Below are 23,699 nucleotides of genomic sequence, written 5' to 3'. Positions count from 1 at the left end.
GAGCCTGTCCAAGCCGGGAGGCCCAGAGTCTCAGGCGACCTCACTTCCCTGGGCCTCCTGAAACATGAAGGGGTCCGGCTGAGTGGCTCCAAAGCCCCCTTCCAGCTCTTGGACCAGAACCCTCTCTGTCCTCTCTCAAGCCTCCCCTCCACATTAGGGGCCATCACTTTCCACCTGAGATCCTTCTCAGGTTCTGCTAGGGCAGCCCTTGGCTCTGGAAGGGGGGGGTCCCTGGCTGGCAGCATAAGCCAACATGGGGAAGTGTGAGGGCACCGAGGGACGGCTGTGTGAGCCCTGGGATCTGATGAGAAAGAAAAAGGAGAAAGGATCCGCTTCAAGAGTTGGACTCGTCTCTGAGCAGATTGTCAGGGTCTCTAAGGGTGGCAGAGATTGTTCTTCTGGGAGAATGACTGGCTGACCTTTCTGGGTCACGGATCCCAGAATTAGACTCAGACCTGAAAGGAAGCTCAGAGACCATTCAGAAAATGCTTGGGGGAGAATATTCTCTCCCATGTTCCAGACAAGAGCTCCAGGACCTCTGGTGAGAGAGAGCTTCCCCTCCGGAGGCAGCACACCCCTTTTCCACAGCTCAAATTCCCTTTTTTTTAAATGCATTTTTAATGTATTTTTTCCTTAAATACAAATTTAATTTTTAATTTTTAAATACACATGTTCTCCGGACCCCATTTCTTTGTCTGAAGCCTCCCTGGGCATCCTCATGGCTTTGGCACTCGGCTCCTGGTCTGTCCCTTGGAACCAATCAGAAAAGTCGAGTCGGTTTTTATATGGCAACTCTTTACCCCCATTTAGACAGCCCCTCCCCAGAGTCTTCTTGTGTCCAGGCTAATGGGAGACAGGGATGTGGAGGAAGGAAAAGAGCTTTGCCTTTGGAGGTCCAGCTCCACCAAACGTCACCATCTGCAAACATTTATTAGGCGCCACTGTGCTACAGTTGGGCATACAAAAAATCAAGATGCGGTTCTGACCTCAGGGAATTTACATTCTAATGAAGGACAGCCGGGCACCCAGGACGAGATCCGAGTCATTGTTATAATTGTTATAAAAACCAGCATTTACAACAGCGTCCTCGGCTTTGCAAAACGATCTTATTAGACCCTCATCACTACCCTAGGAGGCAGGTGCTGCCGTTATTCCCAATCTAGAAGGTAGACAAAGATCAAGGGACTTGCCGGTCTGAGGAAGTGTCTTCGGTCGAATTTGAACTCAGATCTACCTGCCTCCAGGCCGGCGCTTTATCCGCTGGGGCGCCCCCTAGCCGCCACGGACGGTACCGCTTGACCTGGGCCGACCCAGGGTGTGCCCGGCGCAAGGTTTGGACGCACTGGTTAATGACCCGGCCCGGCCCGGGCAGTCTCTGCATCTCCCCCGGGCTCTATGATGCTGCTTGTGGGTAGAGGGGACACCGGCGCATCCCCTCCCGGGTATCCATGGTAACCGTCCGAGAACCAAGTCATTTTCAGAGAGGCTCAGGAGGAGGCTCCCTCCACCTCCGGCAGGGCGTGGTCCAATGTCGGTCCCAAAGTTCATCAAGGGGACGAGGTAAGCTCCGCTCCTTGGTTCCATAGCCCCTGGGAGGCCGTGAGGCTCCGTGGCCCGGGCCACGGGGCGCGGGGGCCGTGCGGGAGCCTTCCCGCTCGCCCGGGACTCTCGGGACTTGGGTTCAAATGTTGGCTCCAGCCCCCCTTCAAGCTGCTCCGGCTTGGCCAGAAGCGGAGGGTGTAACGTTTGGGGCCCAAAGCCGCTCCGCGGAGGACGTTTTCCCGGAGACTGAGGCAGAGAAGCCAAGGGCTGGGACCCCCAGTTCTGACTCCGGGCTTGTTGCCTCATCCGAAATGGGGAAGTGGGAACTGCTGGGTGATTTCTACCAACAAATTCAGTGATCATTTATTGAGCACCTGCTGTGTGTCAGACGCTAGACTAGGAGCTAGGGATGAATAAGAATGAACAGTCCTTGCCGACTAAGATCACTCTAACACTCCCTTCTGTCCTCTCTCTCTTTCTCCTTCCCTTCCTTTCTTTCCTTTCCCCTCCTTCCTTCTCTGTCCCTTCTTCCCTCCTTCCTTCCTTTCTTTTTCTTTTCTTCTTTCTTCATCTTTCTTCCTTTTCTTCTTTCTTCATCTTTCTTCCTTTTCTTCTTTCTTCATCTTTCTTTCTTTTCTTTTTTCTTTCTTTCTTTCTTTCTTTCTTTCTTTCTTTCTTTTTCTTCTTTCTTTCTTTCTTTCTTTCTTTCTTCATCTTTCTTCTCTTCCTTCCTTCCTTCCTTCCTTCCTTCCTTCCTTCCTTCCTTCCTTCCTTCCTTCCTTCCTTCCTTCTTTCCTTTCTTTCTTTCCTCTTTCTTTCTTTCTTTCTTTCTTTAAGGAAAAAGCAGCCACTGATGGTCTGTTCTGGGAGAAGAAGTCTGAAATAGCCCATAAGGAAAATACAGTGGGCAGAGGGCAGCTCTGCAGGAGTGACACCTGGCAGGAATCCAGGGGATTCCATGTGATGCCCAAGGACAGGCTGTGCTGCTTGTTGGTTCTGGTCTCTTTAGTGAGATGACACTGCAGCAGTCAGCTGCATGGAAACCTCTTCTTGGGAAATGGTATATTCAGTGATCCCCTAGCTCTCCTTGGGGATTAGCATTATCCCCAGCACCTAGTGAAGTGTCTGGCAGAAATAAAGGTGCTTCCATGTGTTTTTCATTTATTCATTCATGAATTCGTTTATGAATTCGTTCATGAATTTGTTGATTCATTCGTGCCTGCAGAATTGAGGTAACATTTCATTCCAAAATATTCCACTTGGCAAACATTTTTCAGCACCTCCTCTTTGCCAGGGCCTGTGCCCTGCCCTCAGATAGTCCTGCCCTCAAGAAGGGCACTCCCCGGGAGAGAGGAGGATAAGACACACCCTTGTCTGCACTTACCTCATAAGACTGACAATGAAAAGCCTATATTAGGTTTAAAAAAAGGGCCAATGGCAGCTCTTGGGGGGGGGGTTAGGGAAGGAGTGCTCCCCCCTCTCTTTCCCTTCTGATGATGGAGGCTTCAGGCCCTGCTTCTCTCCCTAGGACCAGCCCTCTCCACCTCTCAGACAATAAGTAAGCAATCCTTTTATAATTGGGCACTCTGCCTGCCTTCTGCCAGCGGTGCTCTCCTCATACAGTTGCCAAGTTGGCAGCTGGAGAGTCCAGGTGTGATCATTCACACCCCACAAGGCCCCAGGTGCTGCTCCCCAGGGCAGCTTGGTCCACCAAGGACAAAGAGGGAGCCAATGATGGCCTCCCAGCCCACAACTGAAGGAATCTTAGAGGGAGGGAGGGAGGCACTCTGAAGGATGCTGGCCCTTGCCCATTCCAGATGGCTCCTATTCCTTGCCATATCCAAGGTTCCTCTCCATCCAGGCTCTGTCCCCTCACCTCCTGCTCACCAAAGGACATCATCTCTATGACTCAGAAAAAGCAAGTCTTCCTGCCATTCTGCAGGCAGGGGGAGGGGGAAGAGCCAGCAAGATGCCCCTTTCTTTGCCCTCCCCTTCTCACTCCTGGGAGCTGCTAAATAGTCTCCTGACCTTTCCTGCTCCCTCCCCCATTCCTCTTGGCCGTATGAAACCCCTGCTTTATATGGGGGTTCACTGTACCTCTCAAATGACAAGGCCCAAGGAGAGCAGAGAAAGTGTGTTTCACTTTCTCCAAAAACCCCAGTGCGACTTTGGGGGTTATTTTTTATTGATATCTTATGTTTTTCCATCACTTTTGTTTCCAAATATATCCTTCCCCACTGTCTTGTATCAAAGACTAAAAAAAGAGAGGAGGAAAAAGCAATTTAATAAAACTAACCGACTTATTAGTCAAGATACTGTATGTGATGTTCCACACCTACAAGGAGGAGGCCCATCTCATCCCTTCTTTGGAGTCAAACTTGAGTATTCTAATGACACAGTATTCCATTTCCTACTGTTGTTTCTCCCTCCCTCCCTCCCTCCCCCGTTCTCTTTCTCTCTTTTTGTCTCTCAGACTCTGTCTCTCTGTTTGTCTTTGTCTCTGTCTTTCTCTGTCTCTGTTTCTCTCCTTGTCCTTTTCCCACTCCCCCTCCCTCTTCCTTCTCTCCTCACTCTCCCTCTCCTTTCCCCTCTCCCTTTCTAGAAAGAATGCCCTTTGTCCCTGTGTCTCTTTGTCTATCTCTGTCTCTCAAATGACCGATGACGCCAATCACATTCACTCTGACTTCGTAGCCCAAAGCATACACCCCTTGGCGACCACCCCCTCATATGTGTTATTTCTCTCTTGGGCTGCAGAGAGCATGGGTTTGGCCCATGTAGGTCATGTGAGTCCACGTGGTTCTGCCTGGATGTAGTTCAGAGGAAAGAAAGGTTCGCTATCTCTCTGGTCTCATCCTCCTCCCCTTCTCCAAGGGAGAATTTGATTCTTGCAGGGAGGGAAAGCAGGAAGTCAGGGCCAGAGGTTGCTGCTCTGCTTTTATTGGAGGGGACATCAGGCTGGAATTCTGTCTCATCTGCTCCCTTTAACATTATTAGTCCATGGGGATTAACTTTTAGGTTCAAGCTGAGCTTCTGATTGCTCCTGTCAACTTACCTCCTTTAATGGAGAAGGAAATCTCCAAGGTATATAATCAAGGCTTGATTATTATTTCTACCAAATGCCCGTTCTGCAGTGAATGAATAAGTAAGCCCATTTATCCAAGTCAGTAGCAAAACAAAAATCAGAGAAAGTATACGTCGGAGAATACATCCCAGACAGGAAGCAGAGTGAATGAGCCCTCCTTTGGGAGTAAGATAATTCAGCCCAACAAAGAGAGCGAGTCTCAGCTCTCACCCAAGGGATGTCCAAAAGCTCTTGGGTGAGAAGCTGGGAAAAGGGACTGGCTCCTCTGCATGTTGGCTTCCTCCCAGACTCTTTCTCTCCTTAGAGATCTGAAGATAGTCTGAAATCAAGCATCTGTCTTCTCTCTGGAAGCTCTGAGCAGAAGCCCGAGAGCTTTCCTCTTTGAGCCATCACCAGTGAGGACGGTCCCATGCAATGAATCAAGGAATCCATTCTCTGGGATGGGAGCTTGAAGTCTTGCATGGGTTTAGGCCGGCTCATCCCCATTGGTTCTTGCCAATGCTTTTTCATGCATTCATTTCCATGACCTTTGTCATAATCATTGGGTCTGTTATGTTCCTGGGTCCTCTTCATCTAAGCTTTCTCTGTGTTCTTCATTGTCATTATTTCTTCTGGACCAGTATTATTTCATTCCATCAATGGACCCTTTTGTCTTTCTTCAACTTCAAATAGGCTGCCTTTGTCTTTTTTTTTTTCTCTTAATAACTTTTTATTGACAGAACGCATGCCAGGGTAATTTTTTACAGCATTATCCCTTGCATTCACTTCTGTTCCGATTTTTCCCCTCCCTCCCTCCACCCCCTCCCCCAGATGGCAAGCAGTCCTTTACATGTTAAATAGGTGACAGTATATCCTGGATACAATATATGTGTGCAGAACCGAACAGTTCTCTTGTTGCACAGAGAGAATTGGATTCAGAAGGTAGAAATAACCTGGGGAAAAAAACAAAAATGCAAGCAGTTGATATTCATTTCCCAGTGTTCTTTCTTTGGGTGTAGCTGCTTCTGTCCATCCTTGATCGATTGAAACTGAATTAGCTCTCTTTCTCGAAGAGATCCACTTCCATCAGAATACATCCTCAAACAGTATCGTTGTTGAGGTATATAATGATCTCCTGGTTCTGCTCATTTCACTCAGCATCAGTTCATGTAAGTCTCGCCAGTATTCTCTGTATTCATCCTGCTGGTCATTCCTTACAGAACAATAATATTCCATAACATTCATATACCACAATTTACTCAACCTTTCTCCAACTGATGGGCAGGATGCCTTTGTCTTAACAATAATCATATCTGGATAACCCCTCTCTCCCACCCCAGCCCAAACCTTTCTTGTAAGAAAAAAAAAAAACAAACAGTTGAGCACAAACGACCAAGAGTGACTTCCTCTGTGAGCATATGCAGCGTTCTGCCCCTGTATTCCTTCACCTCTCCAAGAGAAAAAGAGTGTATCTCCTTATCTGTTCTCTAGGACCAAGATTGGTCCTTACAGTCACTCAGATTTCAGCATCCGCTTTATGGCGCATCCTTTTGTAATTGTCATATATATGTTGTCTCTCTGGTTTTACTTCACTCTAACTGGTTACACATTAAGTTTTCCCTCATTTCTTTAAATTCTTCATATTTGTCATCAGAGTTCAAATTCAGCCTCAGACACTTGTTAACTGTATGACCCTGGGCAAGTGAGTTTAACCTGTTTGCCTCAATTTTTCCATCTGTAAAGGGGGAATAATGATCTTATCCAACACCCAGAATTCTTGTGTGGCTCAAATGAGATCAAACCTGTGAAGGGTTAAAAATAAATAAATAAATGAATGAATGAATGAATGAATGAGTAGATGAATAAATAAATAAATAAATAAAACTTTGAAGGGTTCCGCACAGTGCTTGACAAATAGTAGATAATTTATAAATTTTAACTACAACTATTATTATTATTACCCAGTCGAAACGGCCTCCTTCCTTGCCCAGCTCTGCTTTGGACAATCCCAGTCCTTAAAAGCACAGCTTGGCCTCCCCTCCACAGAGCCTTTCCCCCTAGTTTTTGAGATCTCTCCCTCTTGAAATGACCTTGAATTTGTTTGCCTGTGTATTCTATTTCTCAATAGACTATAAGTTCCACAAAGGTAGGGATTGTGTTCTCCTTTTTATCCCCAAATTAAACAGAGTGCCGTGCTCATAGTAAGCAGCTGATATATGTCTGCTTTGATTGTTGAACATTGGAGGTGGAGACAGGAAAATCTGAGTTTTAATCCTGCCTCATTCACTTCTTAGTTGTGTGACTGCAGGCAAGTTATTTCATCTCTGTCTGCCTCAGTTTACCCTTCTATAAAATAATATCTACCTCCGGGGTTGTTGTGAGTATCAAATGAGAACACGTAAAACTCTTTGCAAACTTTAAAGTGCTCTATAAATGATAGATGATGATAATGTTGCTGTTACAAGCATCTGAAGTCTGGGGCTACCCACCCATCTCAGTGAGCATCAGGAGTCTGTACAGTGGGTTAACGGTTTTATACGAGGGCGACTGGGACCAACGTTCTCTCTCAGAATGGCGCCAATCGCTGGGCCTCTGTACGTGGCCAGTGGGTGAAACTTTGGGGAGTTTTAAAAGGAGTGGCTGGGTGGGCTCAGGCTCAGACCCCTGCTCAGACCAGCCTCTCTGTTTTGTTTTGTCCAGTCCTATTTTCATGTTTCCCAGGAAGAACAGGAAGGAAAGTCGAGGCTTGGCTAACATGGAAGGACTTAAGGCAAGGATGACTTGCAAATTTTAAAAAAGGTATTCAGTCTTTTTCTACTTTTACACTCAAGAATTCTCCCTACAAAAGACTTTCTCCCTTTCCTTCCTCCCTCCGCTCTCCCCCCCTTCATCTAGGTCCACCCTTACCTAGTCATAGGCTTGGGGGAAAATCACCTCCTCCAAGGCAGATCATCTCCTTCCTCAGCTCTGAGGGCCTTCCTTCCTCAAGGACCTTGATTTCCTCCTAAACTTCTGGCAGGCCCCTCTCAGAGCCCCTGGGGATTCTCAAAGGGTCTGAGAGACTCAGTAAAGGAAGCCTGCATACTGGGAGTGCCCCACATTGATGAAACCATAGCAACTGACTAAAATCAAATCTTACCCATGGAACATCTTACCATACGTATTAGACATCCAGAGCACATCAATGGTCTTATCTATAAAATGGAGATAATAACAGGATCAGTTGTCTAGTTGTTATCATTATTATAGGAAGTGACAGAGATAGAGATCCTTTTAAAAGGTGATGGAGATAATAACAGGATCAAAGTTGCCTTGTTATTTTTATAGGAGGTGATAGAGATAGAGATCCTTAATAGAAGATGATAGAGATAATAACAGGATCAGTTGTCTAGTTGTTATCATTATTACAGGAGATGATGGAGATAGATCCTTAATAGAAAATGATGAAGATAATAACAGGATCAAAGTTGTCTGGTCGTTACCATTATTACAGAAGATGATGGAGATAGAGATCCTTATAGAAGGTGATGGAGATACTAACAGGATCAAAGTTGTCTAGTAATTATTATAGGAGATGATAGAGAGCCTTAATAGAAGCTGATGGAGATAATAACAGGATCAAAATTGTCTGGTTGTTACCATTATTAAAGAAGATGATGGAGATAGAGATCCTTATAGAAGGTGATGGAGATAATAACAGGATCAAAATTGTCTGGTTGTTACCATTATTAAAGAAGATGATGGAGATAGAGATCCTTATAGAAGGTGATGGAGATAATAACAGGATCAAAGTTGTCTAGTTGTTACCATTATTACAGGACGTGATGGAGATAGAGATCCTTAATGGAAGATGATGAAGATAAGGTCCACAGAGACAGAGGCACCTAAATGGGAGACAGTGAGTGCAGTGGAAAGATACTCTTCATGACCCAGTTGGAGTTTTCTTGGCAAAGATACTGGAGTGGTTGGCCATTTCCTTCTCCAGCTCTTTTTACAGATGAGGAAACTGAGGCAAACAGGTGGAGTGCTCAGAGTCACACAACTAGTGAGTGCCTGGCACCAGATTTGGACTCAGGAACATGAATGTGTCTTCCTGACTGCTGCCCACCATCGGAGCATCTGAGTTTATAACTCACCTCTGGGAGCCTCAGATTCTTTCTCTGTAAGAAGAGGGGGTCCGACTTGGTGACCCCCCGAATCCTTTGTAGCTTTAGGTTTGAGATCCGTGAGGAGCGGATGTGTGGTGAGGCTTTGTCCAGTGCTCAAAGTGTCCTACGTGATTGGGGGCACGGCTCAGAGAGCCAGCTGGAGATCTCGGAACCGTCCGACGTGATCACTGAAAGGTGAGGAAATTTGCTTTGGCAGCATGGCAGCTGAAGCCGACTGGACTTTCCTGAACTTTAGCCCCAGTGTTCTGGGCGGGCGGCTCGAGTCAACAGATGGAGCCCATTGAGATACAGAGACATGGGAATGGGGCGGAGGGGGAGGAGGGGTAAAAATAAGAGCTGGCTTTGGCAGCCAGAAGGCCCTCTGGGGACGCCTGCATTTCCTCCTCTTGGCTGCCCTCTGCTCTGGGCTGTTCCTGCTTGGACGAGAGATGACCAGATTCCAGCTTCTGGAAGGTGAGCGTTCGGAGAACACTTCTCTGGGGCCTGATTCACTGCCAGGCTGAGGCTCCCAGCTCAGCCATGACTCAGCATTTGGGGGCAAGACCCAGAAGGGGAATTAAGATATCATGAGAACAATCTCCCCCTGGCATTTCCTTTGTGTCATTGGCCACATGGTAGGAACTGGGGCCTGTGGCCGGGCTCCTGGGCTGCCGGGCTCCCGGGCTCTGCCGGGCTCTCCTGGGTTCCCATCCTCAGAGGCTTCTCCACAGTCCCTCCCTTGTTGCTTCAGGATGTCAAGGCTGGAGAAGAACAATCTGGAGCTGAGTCTGTGGGGACAGACCCTCGCCCTCCAGCCCCCTGTACCCCCCAACTGAAAGGATTCTCCCTCAGTTTTCCCAGAGTGCTCTGTCAGGATTAATCGATTCCCAACATTCATTGTGTTGGCTCTGCATCAGTGGAGCTTCAGAGGTCAAAAGCAAACAGACCCTGCCTTCACAGGGCTGATATTCTACCAAGGGACACATAGTCTCTATGTTGCTGTATTTTGGGGAGTTGGAGTCGAGTCTCTCCCTGGTGCCCATCACTGCTTGCCCTGAGGCAGACAGAAGCAGGGGGGCTCCCCAGCCTGGGCATCCCCGGCCTCTCCTCCTGTTGGTCTGTGGTCAACCTGGGAGAATGCGGATTTGGCTCCGGCTTCCCCCTCGCTTCCGTTTTTTTACTGCCAAGCAAATCCCAAACATTAAATGGAACCACCATTGACAACATAGCCGCCATCTTACTTGTGGAAATGTGATGGAAAACCACTTTATTCCTAGGCTCCTCACCAGAAAGGGAATCAATGAATGAATGAATGAATGAAAAAAAAAAAGCAATTATCAATGGTTCACTATGTTTAAGCCCCGAGGATACAAATAGAGCTAGTCCTCAGTTCTCCCAAGGAGCTGACGTTCTCCTGGGGGAGGCATCTGGGCCACAGGGCACTGGTAAAGGCCCCGCTGTAGCCCAGTGCCAGCCAACGGCCCCAGAAGCAAGGTCTGGAAGGGCCATGTGGGCAGCTCCTTGGGCTTCCCAGCCCCGTGCCAGCTGTAGTCATTTGGACTCCGGCTCCCATCAGTCACTGAAGCTCAGGCTCCACAGCCGTCCTTCTGGCTCTTCTCCTCCTCCCCCCCACCCCCGGGAAGCTTGGCTCTTCCGGCATGGAAGGGGGCTCCCAAAATGCCCTTCTGGATCTCTGGCTGCCCAGCGAGGAGGATGTTATTAAGTCTCCTGTGTGATTCAGGCTCCAGGAAGGGGCCTCCCTCCGAGTCTGGGCTTGGCCTTAGTTGTCTCCCACCTTTGGGGATTACCCTCCTTGTGCTCCAGGTCCAGCGGGGGAGTCTCTCCAAAAGGCCCAGGGGCTGCTGAGAGAGCTTGCTACCAGGAAGGGGCCAGGCCTGGCCAGGGCAAGTGGGCGGATTTTCTGCACTTCTTCAGTGGCTCCAGGGCAGGCAAGAGGCCAGCTCCCCTCCCTGTCACCTTCTCTGAGGCTGGGGACACATACACACAGACACAGACACAGATACACAGACACAGACACAGAAACAGATACAGAGACACAGACAGACACTGACACAGACACAGAAACAGACACAGATACAAAGACAGCCACTGACACACACACACAGAAACAGACACAGACACACAGACACTGACACACACAGAGAAACAGACACAAACACAGAGACGACACTGACACACACACACAGAAACAGACACACAGACACTGACACACACACACACATAGAAACAGACACAGACACAGACACTGACACACACAGAAACAGACACACAGACACTGACACACACACACATAGAAACAGACACAGACAGACAGACAGACACTGACACATACACACAGAAATAGACACAAACACAGACAGACACTGACACAGACACAGACCCTGACACAGACACAGACACAGAAACAGAAACAAACACATAGACAGACACTGACACAGACACACAGACACAGAAACAGACACAGAAACAGAAACAAACACACAGATACTGACACAGACACACAGGCAGACACTGACATACACACAGAGAAACAGACACAAACACACAGACAGACACTGACACAGACACACAGACACAGACAGACACACATACACTGACACACACACACAGAAACAGACACAGACACGGACACAAAGACAGACATTGACAAAGACACAGACACAGACACTGACACAGACACACAGACACAGACACAGAAACAGACACAAACCAGACATACACATAGATACACAGATAGATACTGACCCTGACACAGACACAGAAACAGACACACAGACAGACACTGACACAGACACACAGACACAGACACACAGACAGACACAGACACACAGGGAAACAGACACAAGCACACAGACAGACACTGATACAGACACAGACACACAGACACAGAAACAGACACAGACACACAGACAGACACTGACACAGACACAGAAACAGACAGACAGACACTGACACACACACATAGACACTGACACAGATACACAGACATAGACACACAGACACAGAAACAGACACAGAAACAGATAGACACATACACAGACACAGAAATAGACACACACAGATACAGACACTCACACAGACACGGACACACACACATATACACGTACTCCTCACCTCTCTCCACAGATCCTTGGATTTCCTCGTCACTCATGCTGTCTTGAATCTTTGATAAGCCTCAAGGAAGCGCCCAGACACCAAACAGGCATGAGATGTGGGCCATCTTTTGGCATTTCTGCGCTCAGGGCCAAGCTCTCATCCCCTAACCTCTGACAGAGACTAAGGGCACCAGGAGACCAAAGGAGGATCAGCCCTGGGGGTATTGAGCTGAGTGAGGAAAGATGGGGCTGGAGGTCAGGAGAGACCAAGGCCTTCCTCTGTGCCAAGGAGGGTCAGCCTGCTCACCTGGGCCCTGCAGGGCCCACCTAAAAGCGCAGGGTACACTTCAGCTTTGTATGAAGAGATGCCCGTCTGGATCTGAAGAGCTGCCCCAAAGTAGCCCAACCTGCCTAAGGATGCTCTGAGCTCCCCACCCTGGGAGATCTTCCTGTCAGAGATGTGGCAAAAGGCATTCTGGCATAGGGACAGCTTGGACCAAGTGGCTTCTGGGATCCTGGACCACTCAGAAGTTCAGGGGGGTCCTGCAGAACTAAATTTGCCTCTTAGGGGAGGCACTATATCTTTTTTCCCTTATTATCTCTAGTTCCGAGCACACATTTGGGCACTTGATAAATGTTGAAATGAATTCAGGCTTTTAGCCCTACAAAGTGGAGAGCTTGGCTAACATCTCTCTCTTTGGGTTTCTCCGTATCTGTGGCTGTCTTGTGTCTGTGTCACTGTCTATCTTTCTGTGTCTGTCTCTTGTCTGTGTCTGTCTATCTCTCTGTTTCTGTCTCTCTCTCTGTCTCTCTGTCTCTGTCTCTGTCTCTCTCTGTGTCTGTCTCTTGTCTGTCTGTCTCTGTCTCTGTGTGTGTGTGTGTGTGTGTGTGTGTGTGTGTGTGTGTGTGTGTCTGTGCCTGTCTCTCTCTCTGTCTCTGTCTCTCTCTCTCTTGTTTCTGCAATGAGGAAGTCCTCCACAGCTCAATTTCCTTTCCCTCTCAGAGCGTCTGAAACAGGAAGTCAAGGCAGTGAAGGGAGCCGCAGCCGCACTGAGGACAGTGGACTAAACGTTTCAGGGGCTTCTCCTACCCGTCGCTCAGTGGCTCATTGCCCGCGCGTGGCCTTGGGGTGAGCAGACAGGGCTGGGCCCTGCAGCCACTCTCCTGAAGACCCGAGATGGTCCACTGCTGGAATCATGGGAATATCACCCGTTCAAAGGCCGAGGAGCTGCTCTCTAAGACTGGGAAGGATGGGAGTTTCCTAGTGAGGGCCAGCGAATCCATCTCCCGAGCCTACGCTCTCTGTGTCTTGTAAGTACGATGCCCTCTCCCCAGCCGTGCCCGCCCTGTGCCATGTGCACTGCCCTCTTCCAGACCCTGGGCTTCATTGCTCAGTGAATGTAAATTCACCGTGGGGCCACCGGGAGCAGTGCCGGGTCCTCCGGCCTCGGGCCAAACCTCAGTCTCCTCCGGCCTCAGTGTCCTCATCCACAAAGCCAGAGGGTTGCGCTAGATGAGCTTTGAATTGATCGTCCCGTTCCCGGGTTCAAATCCTGACTCTGTGACTTATTGGGACTTGTTCCTACTTGGGGAAGCGTAATAATGCATTTGATGGTGTGCAATGTCGCTCCGAGCTCTGATCCGTGATCCCCAACAACCACAGAAAGGCTGGCCCAGTGTGGGGCTTGTAAAGGGGGGATCTTTTGTTGTGTTTGACCCTTTGCAGTTAGGGATCAGACCAGGGCTCCCCGGGGCTTTGCTCCCCAGAGGTATGGCTGTTCTGCTTCCCAGAGTTCCCTTTCGAGAGAGAGTCAGGCAGACTCTCCCGGGCTAGAGGTAGCGGATCACTGAAAGGGAGCGTTCTCCCCGATGATGTCGGGAGTCCCAAGATGCAGGAGAGGCAAGCAGAGATGTTGGACCAACATTGCTGGTGACTGGGGCCTCTTTTGTTAAACCCAGCTCTGATTTTTGAGGGGCAGAGTGTTTGGTAGGAGGCCGAGAGCCCCCAAATACCTGCCCCCCCCAGCCCGGCGCCCAAACTCAGAATTTGTGGGTTCTGTATGTTTGTGGGTAACCAAGGTCTGTAAACTGGTCCGGGCCCGGGGAAGGGTGTGCCCTCTGAAATGGGCTGCGGGGAGCCTCTGCTCTGCAACGTGCAGAAGAGGAGGCCCCTGGAGCCCGCGTCCTGCTGGGACAGCCGCAAGAGGGGCTGGGAAGAAGAGGGAGAAGGCTGAAAGGGAAACTGCAGCAGGCGGCTCCAGGGACAAGAGGGAGCTTGGGAGGCAAGAAGGGAAGTGATGGGGAGAGGTGTCTGAGAGAAGGACGCTGAGCTGGCAGCTTCGTCATGGGGCCCAGGGCCCGGCTCGGAGTCAGCACTTAACAGATAACTCTTAGAGACGATCAGTCCATTTGTGTATAGAAAGAAAATTAATTTGGAGCTCCCTGAGCCCATCCGGGATGGATGGAAGTCAAGCGGACGAGCCATGGGACAGGAGAGGCGGGCTCCTCGCTCGCTGCACTGTGAGGGGAAGGGAGCACATGCACGGGGTCCCTGATTCTGAGCTGGGGAGCCCCCGGGGAGCGTGACACCCACCCCCTCATTTCACAGGGAGGAAACTGAGGCTCGGGGAGCACCTAGATGGCGAGCCGAGATGGGCGGGGAGAGTGAAAAGGCTGGGTTAATTTGTCTACATTGTCAACATGGATTTGGCTGAATAATTCTTCACCCCAAGCCCATCCCCCCAGAGATAACAGTTCAATAATTCAGGTCTATAAATGTGCATTGAGTGTGGCGGGCAGAAGTCTCCACCAGACACATTTACCAGATGTGTGCACATAAACATGTCTGCAGAAGGGGGTGAGTTCTGGAGAAGCAGGCAGCCTCTCCCCTCTCCCTGTCCCACGCTGAGGGGGTGCATTGTGGGTCTGGCCCGGGTCTGCCGGGACCGGGGGTCCGGCCCTCCTCGGCGCTCTCCCTTCTTCCCACTGTACCTCTCCGATCTCCTCTTCGCACCATTTATGGGGTGATCAGGCACAAGCAGGCGCCCCCCTTGAAAGGCTGGGGAGAATCGGGGCAGCCCCTGCCCCAAGCCTTGAAGGAAGGCAGAGATTGGGGAAGAGGAAGATGGAGGCGCTGCGGAGGAGGGCCAGGTGTGCCTCTGACTGGGTGTGTGCTGCCAGTGCGGGATTCTGTGCCCACCGGCGATCGGTGTGGCCCTTCGCCCAGGCTGTGCCCGTGCTGGGGATGCCCTTTCTTTTCCCTTCTAGAGTCTGGCTCCTTCTTTAGAGTCACCAAGGGACCCATAAGAACCTTCCCTGTTCTTCCATAGTTTGGTTCTGCTCAGAGTTCAGATTACCAGGTACTTCTGCCCCAGGGGAATATTACGTTCCATCCCCCCCCCCCTTTTTCACTTCTTTATCTCTGGCTCTAACACAAAGCTTTGCACATCGAGGTGCTTAATGCGTGCTCGTTGCCTTGAGTCAGACTGAATCAGGAAGGGAAGGAGCCTGGCAGTTACCGGGTGGGCCTGAGAACCCAGGCCGAGGACCTGGGACTTTACCCTAGAGGCAGAGGGGAGCGGGGAGGGCGACAGGCCGGTGACCAAGACTTCTGGCACGATGGAAATGAGGAGGGGATCAGGGGGCGCTCTGGAGGAAAATGAGGAAGGCTGGCCCAGGGAGGAGCCTGCAGAAGTGTAAGGAAGGGATGGAGGCCAGAGATGCTGCGGAAACAGTCAATGAAGCCATGTCGGGGCTGGGTGGTGTTGTGGGTGAAAAAAGAGAGAGAAAGGACGGATCAGGAGCTGGGTCAGAGAATCCGGGAATAAAGTGCGAGGTTCGGGCACCAAGGACCGATTGGCAAAGGGAGGAGGCCGACCCAGCCGACGTCCGGGACAGAAACAAAGAGGAGGAGGAACTGGGACCCGGAGGCGGGGGAACCTCGGGTTCTGTTCTGAGCACTCTCAGTCTGAGATGCGGGGGGACGCCCAGGTGGAGAGCTCAGCTGCCTCTGGGGAGGAGCTGCTGGAAAGAAATGAGAGCTCAGTGGTCAGAGCAGGGAGCCCTCTCCACTGAAAGGTCGTCTAGAATCTCCGTTTACCGGGTCCAGTGGCATTGGCCCGTGCTTTGTGTTAAGAGGAGCAGATCTGGACCACTGTCTGCCGTGTGTCCGACTGTGGCCAAGGCGAGCTCAGCACACTCCGCACAGGTCGGACTGGGGGAGTCCCGTGAACGTTGGGGGCTCCTCTGACTTTGCGCCTCACATTTCTCCCGGCTGCTCCTTGGCTCACGGAGCCCAGCCCCTTCTCCCAGAGGGCCCCCATCTCCTCCGGCACCCAGTCGCTTTTAGGGTTCTTAGGAGAGACTTTGAGTGCATCCTTGGGTGGCTTTTCTCTGCCCAACCTGTGAGTTCAGCTTTCCACTGATTTGAAGTTTGTTTGTGCTCATCCGTCACCCTTGTCATTCACACACCCACCAAGGCAGTTGTTGGTTCATCCCCCGTTCATTCATTCTCTCTCCCGTAAGTTCCCGGCTGTTGTGCTCGAGGTCCCAGGCCGGGGCCCATGTGGGAAACCAAGGTAAATGAGACATGGCCCCTTGTTCTTTGAGAGCTGAAGGCCTGAAAGGGCAGGGGAGAAAACTTGTGTATAAATAACTCTGAAAGGAGGAAGAGGGGCAGGTTGCCTTAGCAGGAAGTGAGCTCACCAGCTTGGAGGTTCCCAGGGGGCAAGTTGGATCTCTGCGTGAAGGGATTATGGGGGAAGAGATTCCTTTGTAAGAGTGGCTGCACTGGGTGGGCTCTGAGGTCCCTCCCAGCTGAGAGAATCTGTGACCTGAGATTCCATCTCACGGGGACTCGTGGGAGTCCACAGGGCCCCTGTGAGTCAAGAAATCCAATGGGTTGTTGGTTGTGTTGGGTTAAGAACATGGCTTCTGGGAATGGAGGAGCAGGGGCAGAACTGCCCCCCCCACTCTTCTCTGCCCTCATTAGCCCTCACCAGGAGAACGGGGCTCCATTCAGGGTCAGGCAGTTTAAGGACAGGGATAAGCTAGAAAACAACCAGAAGAGGGGGGCCTTGAGTCCATGCCGTAACACACCCAGCTGGAGGAAATGGCGGGGTTTGACCCGAAGAACAGAAGGCTGAGGGCAGGACAGGAGAGCTGAATTCAAGTATTTGCTGGAAATTAGGCGTAGAAGAGGGGTCTGACTTGTCTCTCATTTCCCTAAAGGGCAGAACTGGAGGCACTGAGGAGCATTTGCAAATAAACCAATTTCATCATAACTGATATTAACAGCTAGTGTTTATATAGCACCTACTATGTGCCAGACCTGTGCTAAATGCTTTAAAATTATTATCTCATTTGGGTCTCATGACTGCTTTGGGAAGTAGGTGATTTTTATTTTCCCCATTTTACAGATGAGGAAACTGAGGCAGACTTGCCCAATATAAGCTAACAAGTGTCTGAGCTTAAAGTTGAACTGGGTTTTTGATTCTAGGCCTAGTGCTCTATTCACCGTGCTGCCCAGCTACTTCATTTAAGAGTAATTTCAGAAAGAACTTCCTTCCAAGGAGAGCTATGGAAGAGAAGGAGGAAAGGAAGAACCTCCGGGGGTGGTGAGCTTCCTGTCTCTGGAGATCTCCAAGCAGAGACTGCACGGATGTTGCTGAGAGCTTTTTTGGTTGGTCATGAGTGGGACAAGATGGCGGCGGCTGTAACACCATCCAGCTCTGGCACTGGGAATATCTTTACAGCTGCCCTCTCCTCCGAAGTCCGGGTCCAGCCACTCTCTGTGGGATGGGTCTGCACGAGGATGGAGGGATGGCTATGACACATGCCCAGGCCAGGATGTGGGTTCAGGGGCTCCCATGTTGGACCAGCATCTTTTGGGAACTCTACCTCAAGGCATTATCGAGGGGAATTGGGGCCGGATGAGTTGCCCAGGGCTCTCCCCCTAAAAAAAGAAACCCTTCCAAAGGCAGAATAGACTTCACTTCAGATCTTTTATTTTTAAATTTTAATTTTATTCTGACCTTAACAAATGCCAAATAAAGTGAACATTTCCATAAACAAAATAAAATAGAAAAAGCAGATTGCACACGAAACGGCAGGTTTTTAATCTGTACAACTTGTTTTTCCTTTTAAGTCAATAACAAATTCAACCTGGACTTTCAAAGCTATCCTATTGGTCTGTCGTTTCTTCTGGCCTTCCAGCTCTTCTCTTTAGTACATTTTTAAAAAATGCTTCAATCAACCTTTCTTTTTCTTTCTGGAGGCAATCCCATCACTCTCCCCTCCATATACCGAAGAGAAAAGAAAAAGAAAACCCTTGTAGCAAGAAAGTAGCCAAGCCAAACTAACCTCACGTTGGCCACGCCCCAAAATGTGGGTTTCGTTCTGTAGCCCCAGTGCATCCCTTTTCTGTCAGTAGATAAATCACATGTTTTATCGTTGGTTTTTAGATGTTTTGCAGCAAAGTAACATACCATCCTGCTTTGTTGCTTTTAAAAATTCGATCCTGCTATTTTATTTTTTTACTTCATAGCATTTACTTTGCCAATTGAATGTAAAGATAATTTTCAACATTTTTTTTAAAGATTCTGTTTCGAATTTTTCTCTCTCCTTTTCTTTCCTCCTTCATCCCCCATAGGGCGAGCATCCTGCCCTGATATAGATTATCCAGGTTTAATCATGTAAAACACATTTCCACATTAGTCATGTTGGGAAAGAAGAATTTATTATTTTTTTAACGTATTGATATTTCTTAATCACCTTCTTTCCAAATCTGTCTCTTCTACTCTCCCCAGAAAACTCGCTTAATCACCAATAAAAAGGAAAGGAGTGGGGGGAATAATTCATCAAAGCTAATCAGATTAATCTGACAATTTACCAATGTTCCAGACTCCCCCCAGCTCTGAAAAGGAGGCAGCAAGACATGTCTTCCCTTCTTCCTCCAGGCAGTCCCTCTGATCACCCATCATTCAGCTGAGGTCCTTTCTGTCGATTATTTTCCTGGGTCTGCTCTGCCTTTGGTTTTGGTGAGAGTTTCAGGCTTCTCCAAATGCTGTAGACTCATCATTTCTTACAGATCATGCATCTTCCCTTACGTTCACACACCCCACTGTGTTTGGCCATCCCCGTATCCCGCTGCCCAATGCCGTTGCTTCTGTTCGCATGTATCTCACAAATAGAAGGAGCATTAGGGGGGCTTCTCTAGGGTTGTCCCTGCCCCGGAGCTTTGCCGCTCCACGGGGGGACGCGCCTGCTCGGGGGAGTCGACTCTGTTCTCCGGCTCGATTCTTTTTGTAAAGAGGCTGCTCTCTCTCTCCATAGAAAGAGATAAGACATCTTGGGTCGGGCCCTGAGGATGAAGGGGCTTCGAAGGTCCCTTCATCTCCTTGTCTGTGATCCATTGTATAGCTTCTGAGAGAGGGCCCATGACACGTGCTGCTTTTGGAGCTTCTTACAAGGCACTTTGCATATATAAGGAACGTATATTATTATTTACACATACACATATTTATATTTTATATTATGTGTGTGTTTTATACATAATACATACATCAGACCTTCCACTGCTTTCTGACACTGCTGGATTTGGAGGAGGATCCCATGTCTCTTCCACTAAGTAGCTACGTATCCTTGGCCGCGTCACAATTAAAAATACTAATAACTAATATGTATATACCATGTGCCAGGCAAATATCCCATTTGATCTTCACAATGACTCTGGGAGATAAATATGATTATTATCCCCATTGTACAGATGAGGAAACTGAGGCTGAATAGACTAAGTGACTGGTCTAGGGTCACCCTGCTAGGAAAGGCTGGAGTCTGACTTCTCTGAGTCTCTCGTTCCTTCTAGGTTAGAGATAAGAATCTTGGTAATGGCTCCCTCCCAGTTTGGGTATAAGGTCTGATATTTAAAGTATCTCCCGATTTGGCCCCGATCTAACTTCCCGACTTCTGAGATTCTTAATCCTTTCTGTGTTGTGGATCCATGGGGTGGTCAGTCTGGGGAAATCTGTGCAGCCCTTCTTAGAATCCGGTTTTTAAATAATCAAAGGAAGTTCTGAACTTCGGTTGGGATGCGTGAAGATGTACCTTCCGCCCTCCCCCATCCAAGTTCAAAGGCTTCCTGAAATCCATCCATAAGGACACCTGTTCTAAGCCGAGTTCCCATCCCTCTGCTCTTCTCATGCTCGGTTCTAAGCTAACGGCTGGCCCTGCCATCTCCGGCCTCCGTTCCTTTGTAACACCGTCCGTCCGGCTGCCCTCGCTCCCCATCTCTGCCTCCCAGAATCCCTAGCGCCTTCCTTTCAAGGTTCAATTTCACCTCCCAGATGAGAGCCCCCTCCCAGCTCTCAGAACTCTCTTACTCACAAGTGAAGTTGCTGCTCTCAGCCAAAAAAGTGGGAGGTTTTCTCACCTCTCCCTCATTTACATATCTGCAGGAGGAAATGTCACAAGAGTATCACATGGAAAGATAAAAAGAAAACTGACCCCCTCCCCCTCCCCCAAGTCTCTTCAGCTGTTCGGGCCTGGGAGACTGAGGGGATGCAGGGAGGGCATTTCTCCTTCCCCGATGGAGGGCAGGAAGGCCGGACCAGATCGTGACTCAGCAGGGAGCCCTTCAGCCAGAGGATTGGGGGAGAGGGGGGGAAGCTGCAAGGGCTGGATTCTAGTCCCGTCTGGGCCATTTGTCCCTACACACACACACACACACAGACACACACACACACACACACACACACTCACACACATTCACACTCAGTGTCCTCAAGGGGCTTCCGTTCTGTTGGGGCAGGGGTGGGGAAAGAGACATCCACAGATCTCAAACAAGCAACAAGCATTTATTTATTTAGTTATTAAACAATAATAATTATTTATTATTATATATTAGAAATTAAATTATTCAAATGATCAAATAATTAAAATAATAATTATTATTTTCAAAATACATCCAAAGATAGTTTTCGACATTCACCTTTTCAGAACCTTGGGTTGCACATTTTTCTTCCTCCTTTCTCTTCTCCCTCCTCTCCTAGACAGCAAGTAATCCAATAGAGGTTAAATATAGCGCCGTTCTTCTATACCTATTTCCACATTTATCTTGCTGCACAAGAAAAATCAGATCAAAAAGGGAAAAATATGAGAAGGAAAAAAAAAAAGCAAACAAATAACAACAAAAAGAGAGCAAATATTGTGTTGTGTTCCACATTCAGTTTCCACAGTCTTCTCCCTGGGTACAAATGGCTCTCTCCTTCACGAGTCTTATGGGAATTAGCCTGAATCACCTCATTGTTGAAAAGAGCCATGTCTATCACAGCAACAAGCATTTATTAAGCACCTACTGTGTGCCCATCACTTTGGTGGGCTCTGGGTATACATAGACAAAATCTAGCATGATTCCTTTGTCTGTCAGAGGGAGGAAGCCTGTGTGAGTGGAGTATAAATAAATAAGGTCCGGGAGAAAGTAAGGGGAGATGCTGGGAAAGGGGGACACGAGAATACTTCCTGGAGAAGCAGTGTTCAGCTGAGCTGTAAGGACAACCGGAGGAGAGGAGGGATGGTGCTCCGTGTGTGGGGAGCAGTAAAAATGTCTGTCTGGCTGCCCCCCTCACACGCTCTGGGATCTGGGCTTGGACTCGGGATGTTCTGATCCACGACCAGCTGTTGATAGATGCCAGCTGTAAGCTAGGACTTGAGGAAAGGAATCGGTGGAGGGAGTTTCCTCACTCGGGAGTTCTCTGTGCTCCTGCAGTCCCTGGTTCTTGGCCACATCTGGCCTCGGCTGCAGTGACCCCAGTGGCTTTCTTCCGCTCCCCCTCCCCCCACCCCTAATGCCCCACCTCGGGTGTGGTGCTTTTCCTGGTGAACTTGAAAGAGCCATAGAAATGTCTGTTGTGATTTGGCTTCCTTGAGGTGGGAGGTGGGACAGAAGCCGCCTGGCTGGCCAGCCCCGCCTCCTGGAACTCTCTCGGGAGGAGTCCGCTGGTCCCGAGCCCCAGGAGAGCACCCAGCTGGTTCTGTCGGCATTGGTGTCCGGGGCTGACACTAAATAAAGAAGAGTTTCTTGACAGGGGACTTTGCGATGTGCAAAATCCAGCTGGTCTGCCCTTGGAACCCGGTGAGACCCTGGGTGGTCTTTTCACAATCTAAGCCTCAGTTTCCCCATTTGCAAAATGAGGACAGATTTAGAGCTGGGAGGAATGACAGAGGCCATCAGTCCACCCCCCTTCACTTTACAGGTGAGACTGAGGAGGTCACAGAGAGCAAGGGGTGGGGGGCAAATCCTGGGTCAAACTTCCCCTTTTCTGTGCTCTGTTGACAAAACAGATATCATCATGGTTCTGAGGAGCAAAGGTCGGGGAAATTCTCGTCCCATCCAGGTTGGAGCAGCCGTTCTCTGAGTCCCTTTTTCCCACTGGATCCATGGTCCTATGAAGCAATAGTTCAGTTAACAAGGATTTGTCAGGCTCCACCCTGTGCTTTACATTGGGGTGACCAAGCAAAAAACGGAGCATCCCCTTCCCTCAGGAGGTTGGCGTTCCAATTAGGAAATCAGGGAAAACTTCCTGGTGGAGGTGACTTTTTTGGCTAGATCCTAAAGGAAGGCAGGATCATCTTCTAGATGCCTCAATTTTTTATCTCATAGCCCTTCCTCTCCTCTGGTCACTTTAGACTCTCAGCCGTGCTGGAAAAATGAATCTGAAATCCCAAAAGTCTGACCCTGTTGGGCTGGGATGTGGGATCATCCCTTTTGGTCGTGCCATTGGAAAAGGCTGTTAAGTCACAATGTCTCAGCCCCCTCGGTTTGGGTTTTTGTGAGGATTCTGAAGGCCCTGAACAGGACCCGCATGGGTTTCAGGATCGCCTTATTCCTCAGCACTGGGGATGCTGAGAACCCTGAACCAGTGAAAGAGATTCAGATTCTCCCATTACCCGCCATGGGACCCAGCCCAGTGGCTTGAGTTTGGAGGGTGCTAACAGTTGTTGGATGGGTTGAATTTATGGTTGGGATTTGTGGAATGGAATTACCAGCCAGGAAGGCTTTCGAGTAGGAGCTTCTGTGGGAAAGAGCTGGTCTAGGTGACTTGAGGTCACTAGCAACACTAAAATGTGAAGCCAGAGGACCTGGGTTCGAATCCCAGTGCTTCCATTTATAACCGGTGTGAGCTTGCATTTCCTCGATTTGGACTGGCTAGTTTCTGAGGACCTTTCCAGCTCTCAGTCTAAGAATCTTAGATTCCATTTATTTGGATGGAGGCCGTAAGTGGGGCAGTGGTTCGCGGGCTGGGCCTAGAATCAGGAAGACCTGAGGAAGTGACTGAGCAAGGATTTGAACTCAGCTCTGGATGGCACATCTAGTGAATGACTTAGGAAGGATTTGAACTCCGGTCATGACCAACCCATTTTCTTCCTGGGCCTTGCTTCAGTTTGAATTTTCTCTTTGGTTCTTTATTCATACATCCCAGCGGGCTCACACTCGCCTCTTCACTGCTCTCAGCCTCGGTTTCCTCCTCTGTGATGTAAGGGGGTGAATTTGATTTGCTCTCAGATCCTTTGCGGTTATAAATCCATGCCTCTGTAAGCATGAAGCAAGGAGGAAGGCCCGCTTCAGCAAGTCGGGCCGGACCTTTCCCCTTCCCTTGACCTTCGTACAAGACCTCTCTCTCAGAGCCTTTCTCTTCAACAACCAATTCCTATTGGTCAGTGAGAAGTGAAGAGTCACAGGGAGATCAGTGACGCGTTGTGCCCTTTGGCTATTTATTATTACATGTTTATCTTGGTTCAGATTTTGATCTACTCCATGGGGTAAACCAGGGGCCC

The 23,699-nt window shown here is 49.3% G+C and overlaps 1 protein-coding gene across 6 annotated transcripts in view; it reads left to right on the top strand.

Moving 5' to 3' along the window:
- Nucleotides 1-1,401: 1,401 nt before the first annotated feature.
- INPP5D (inositol polyphosphate-5-phosphatase D) overlaps nt 1,402-23,699 on the top strand; it is a 123,436-nt gene continuing 101,138 nt past the window's right edge. For 2 of the 6 annotated variants that reach the window (XM_051999279.1, XM_051999276.1), the window contains exons 1-3: nt 1,403-1,560; nt 7,304-7,402; nt 12,871-13,178. In XM_051999279.1, the coding sequence (XP_051855239.1) occupies nt 13,045-13,178 (134 nt within the window). In that variant the 5' untranslated portion in view covers nt 1,403-1,560; nt 7,304-7,402; nt 12,871-13,044. Of the gene's footprint in view, nt 1,561-3,015; nt 3,101-7,303; nt 7,403-12,870; nt 13,179-23,699 lie in introns of those variants that run through there. The other 4 variants (XM_051999280.1, XM_051999278.1, XM_051999281.1 and 1 more) reach the window with 3 other exon arrangements.

Source organism: Antechinus flavipes, chromosome 4 (genome assembly GCF_016432865.1).
Source record: "Antechinus flavipes isolate AdamAnt ecotype Samford, QLD, Australia chromosome 4, AdamAnt_v2, whole genome shotgun sequence".
NCBI lineage: Eukaryota > Metazoa > Chordata > Mammalia > Dasyuromorphia > Dasyuridae > Antechinus > Antechinus flavipes.
This window is presented reverse-complemented; position numbering and strand designations above follow the sequence as displayed.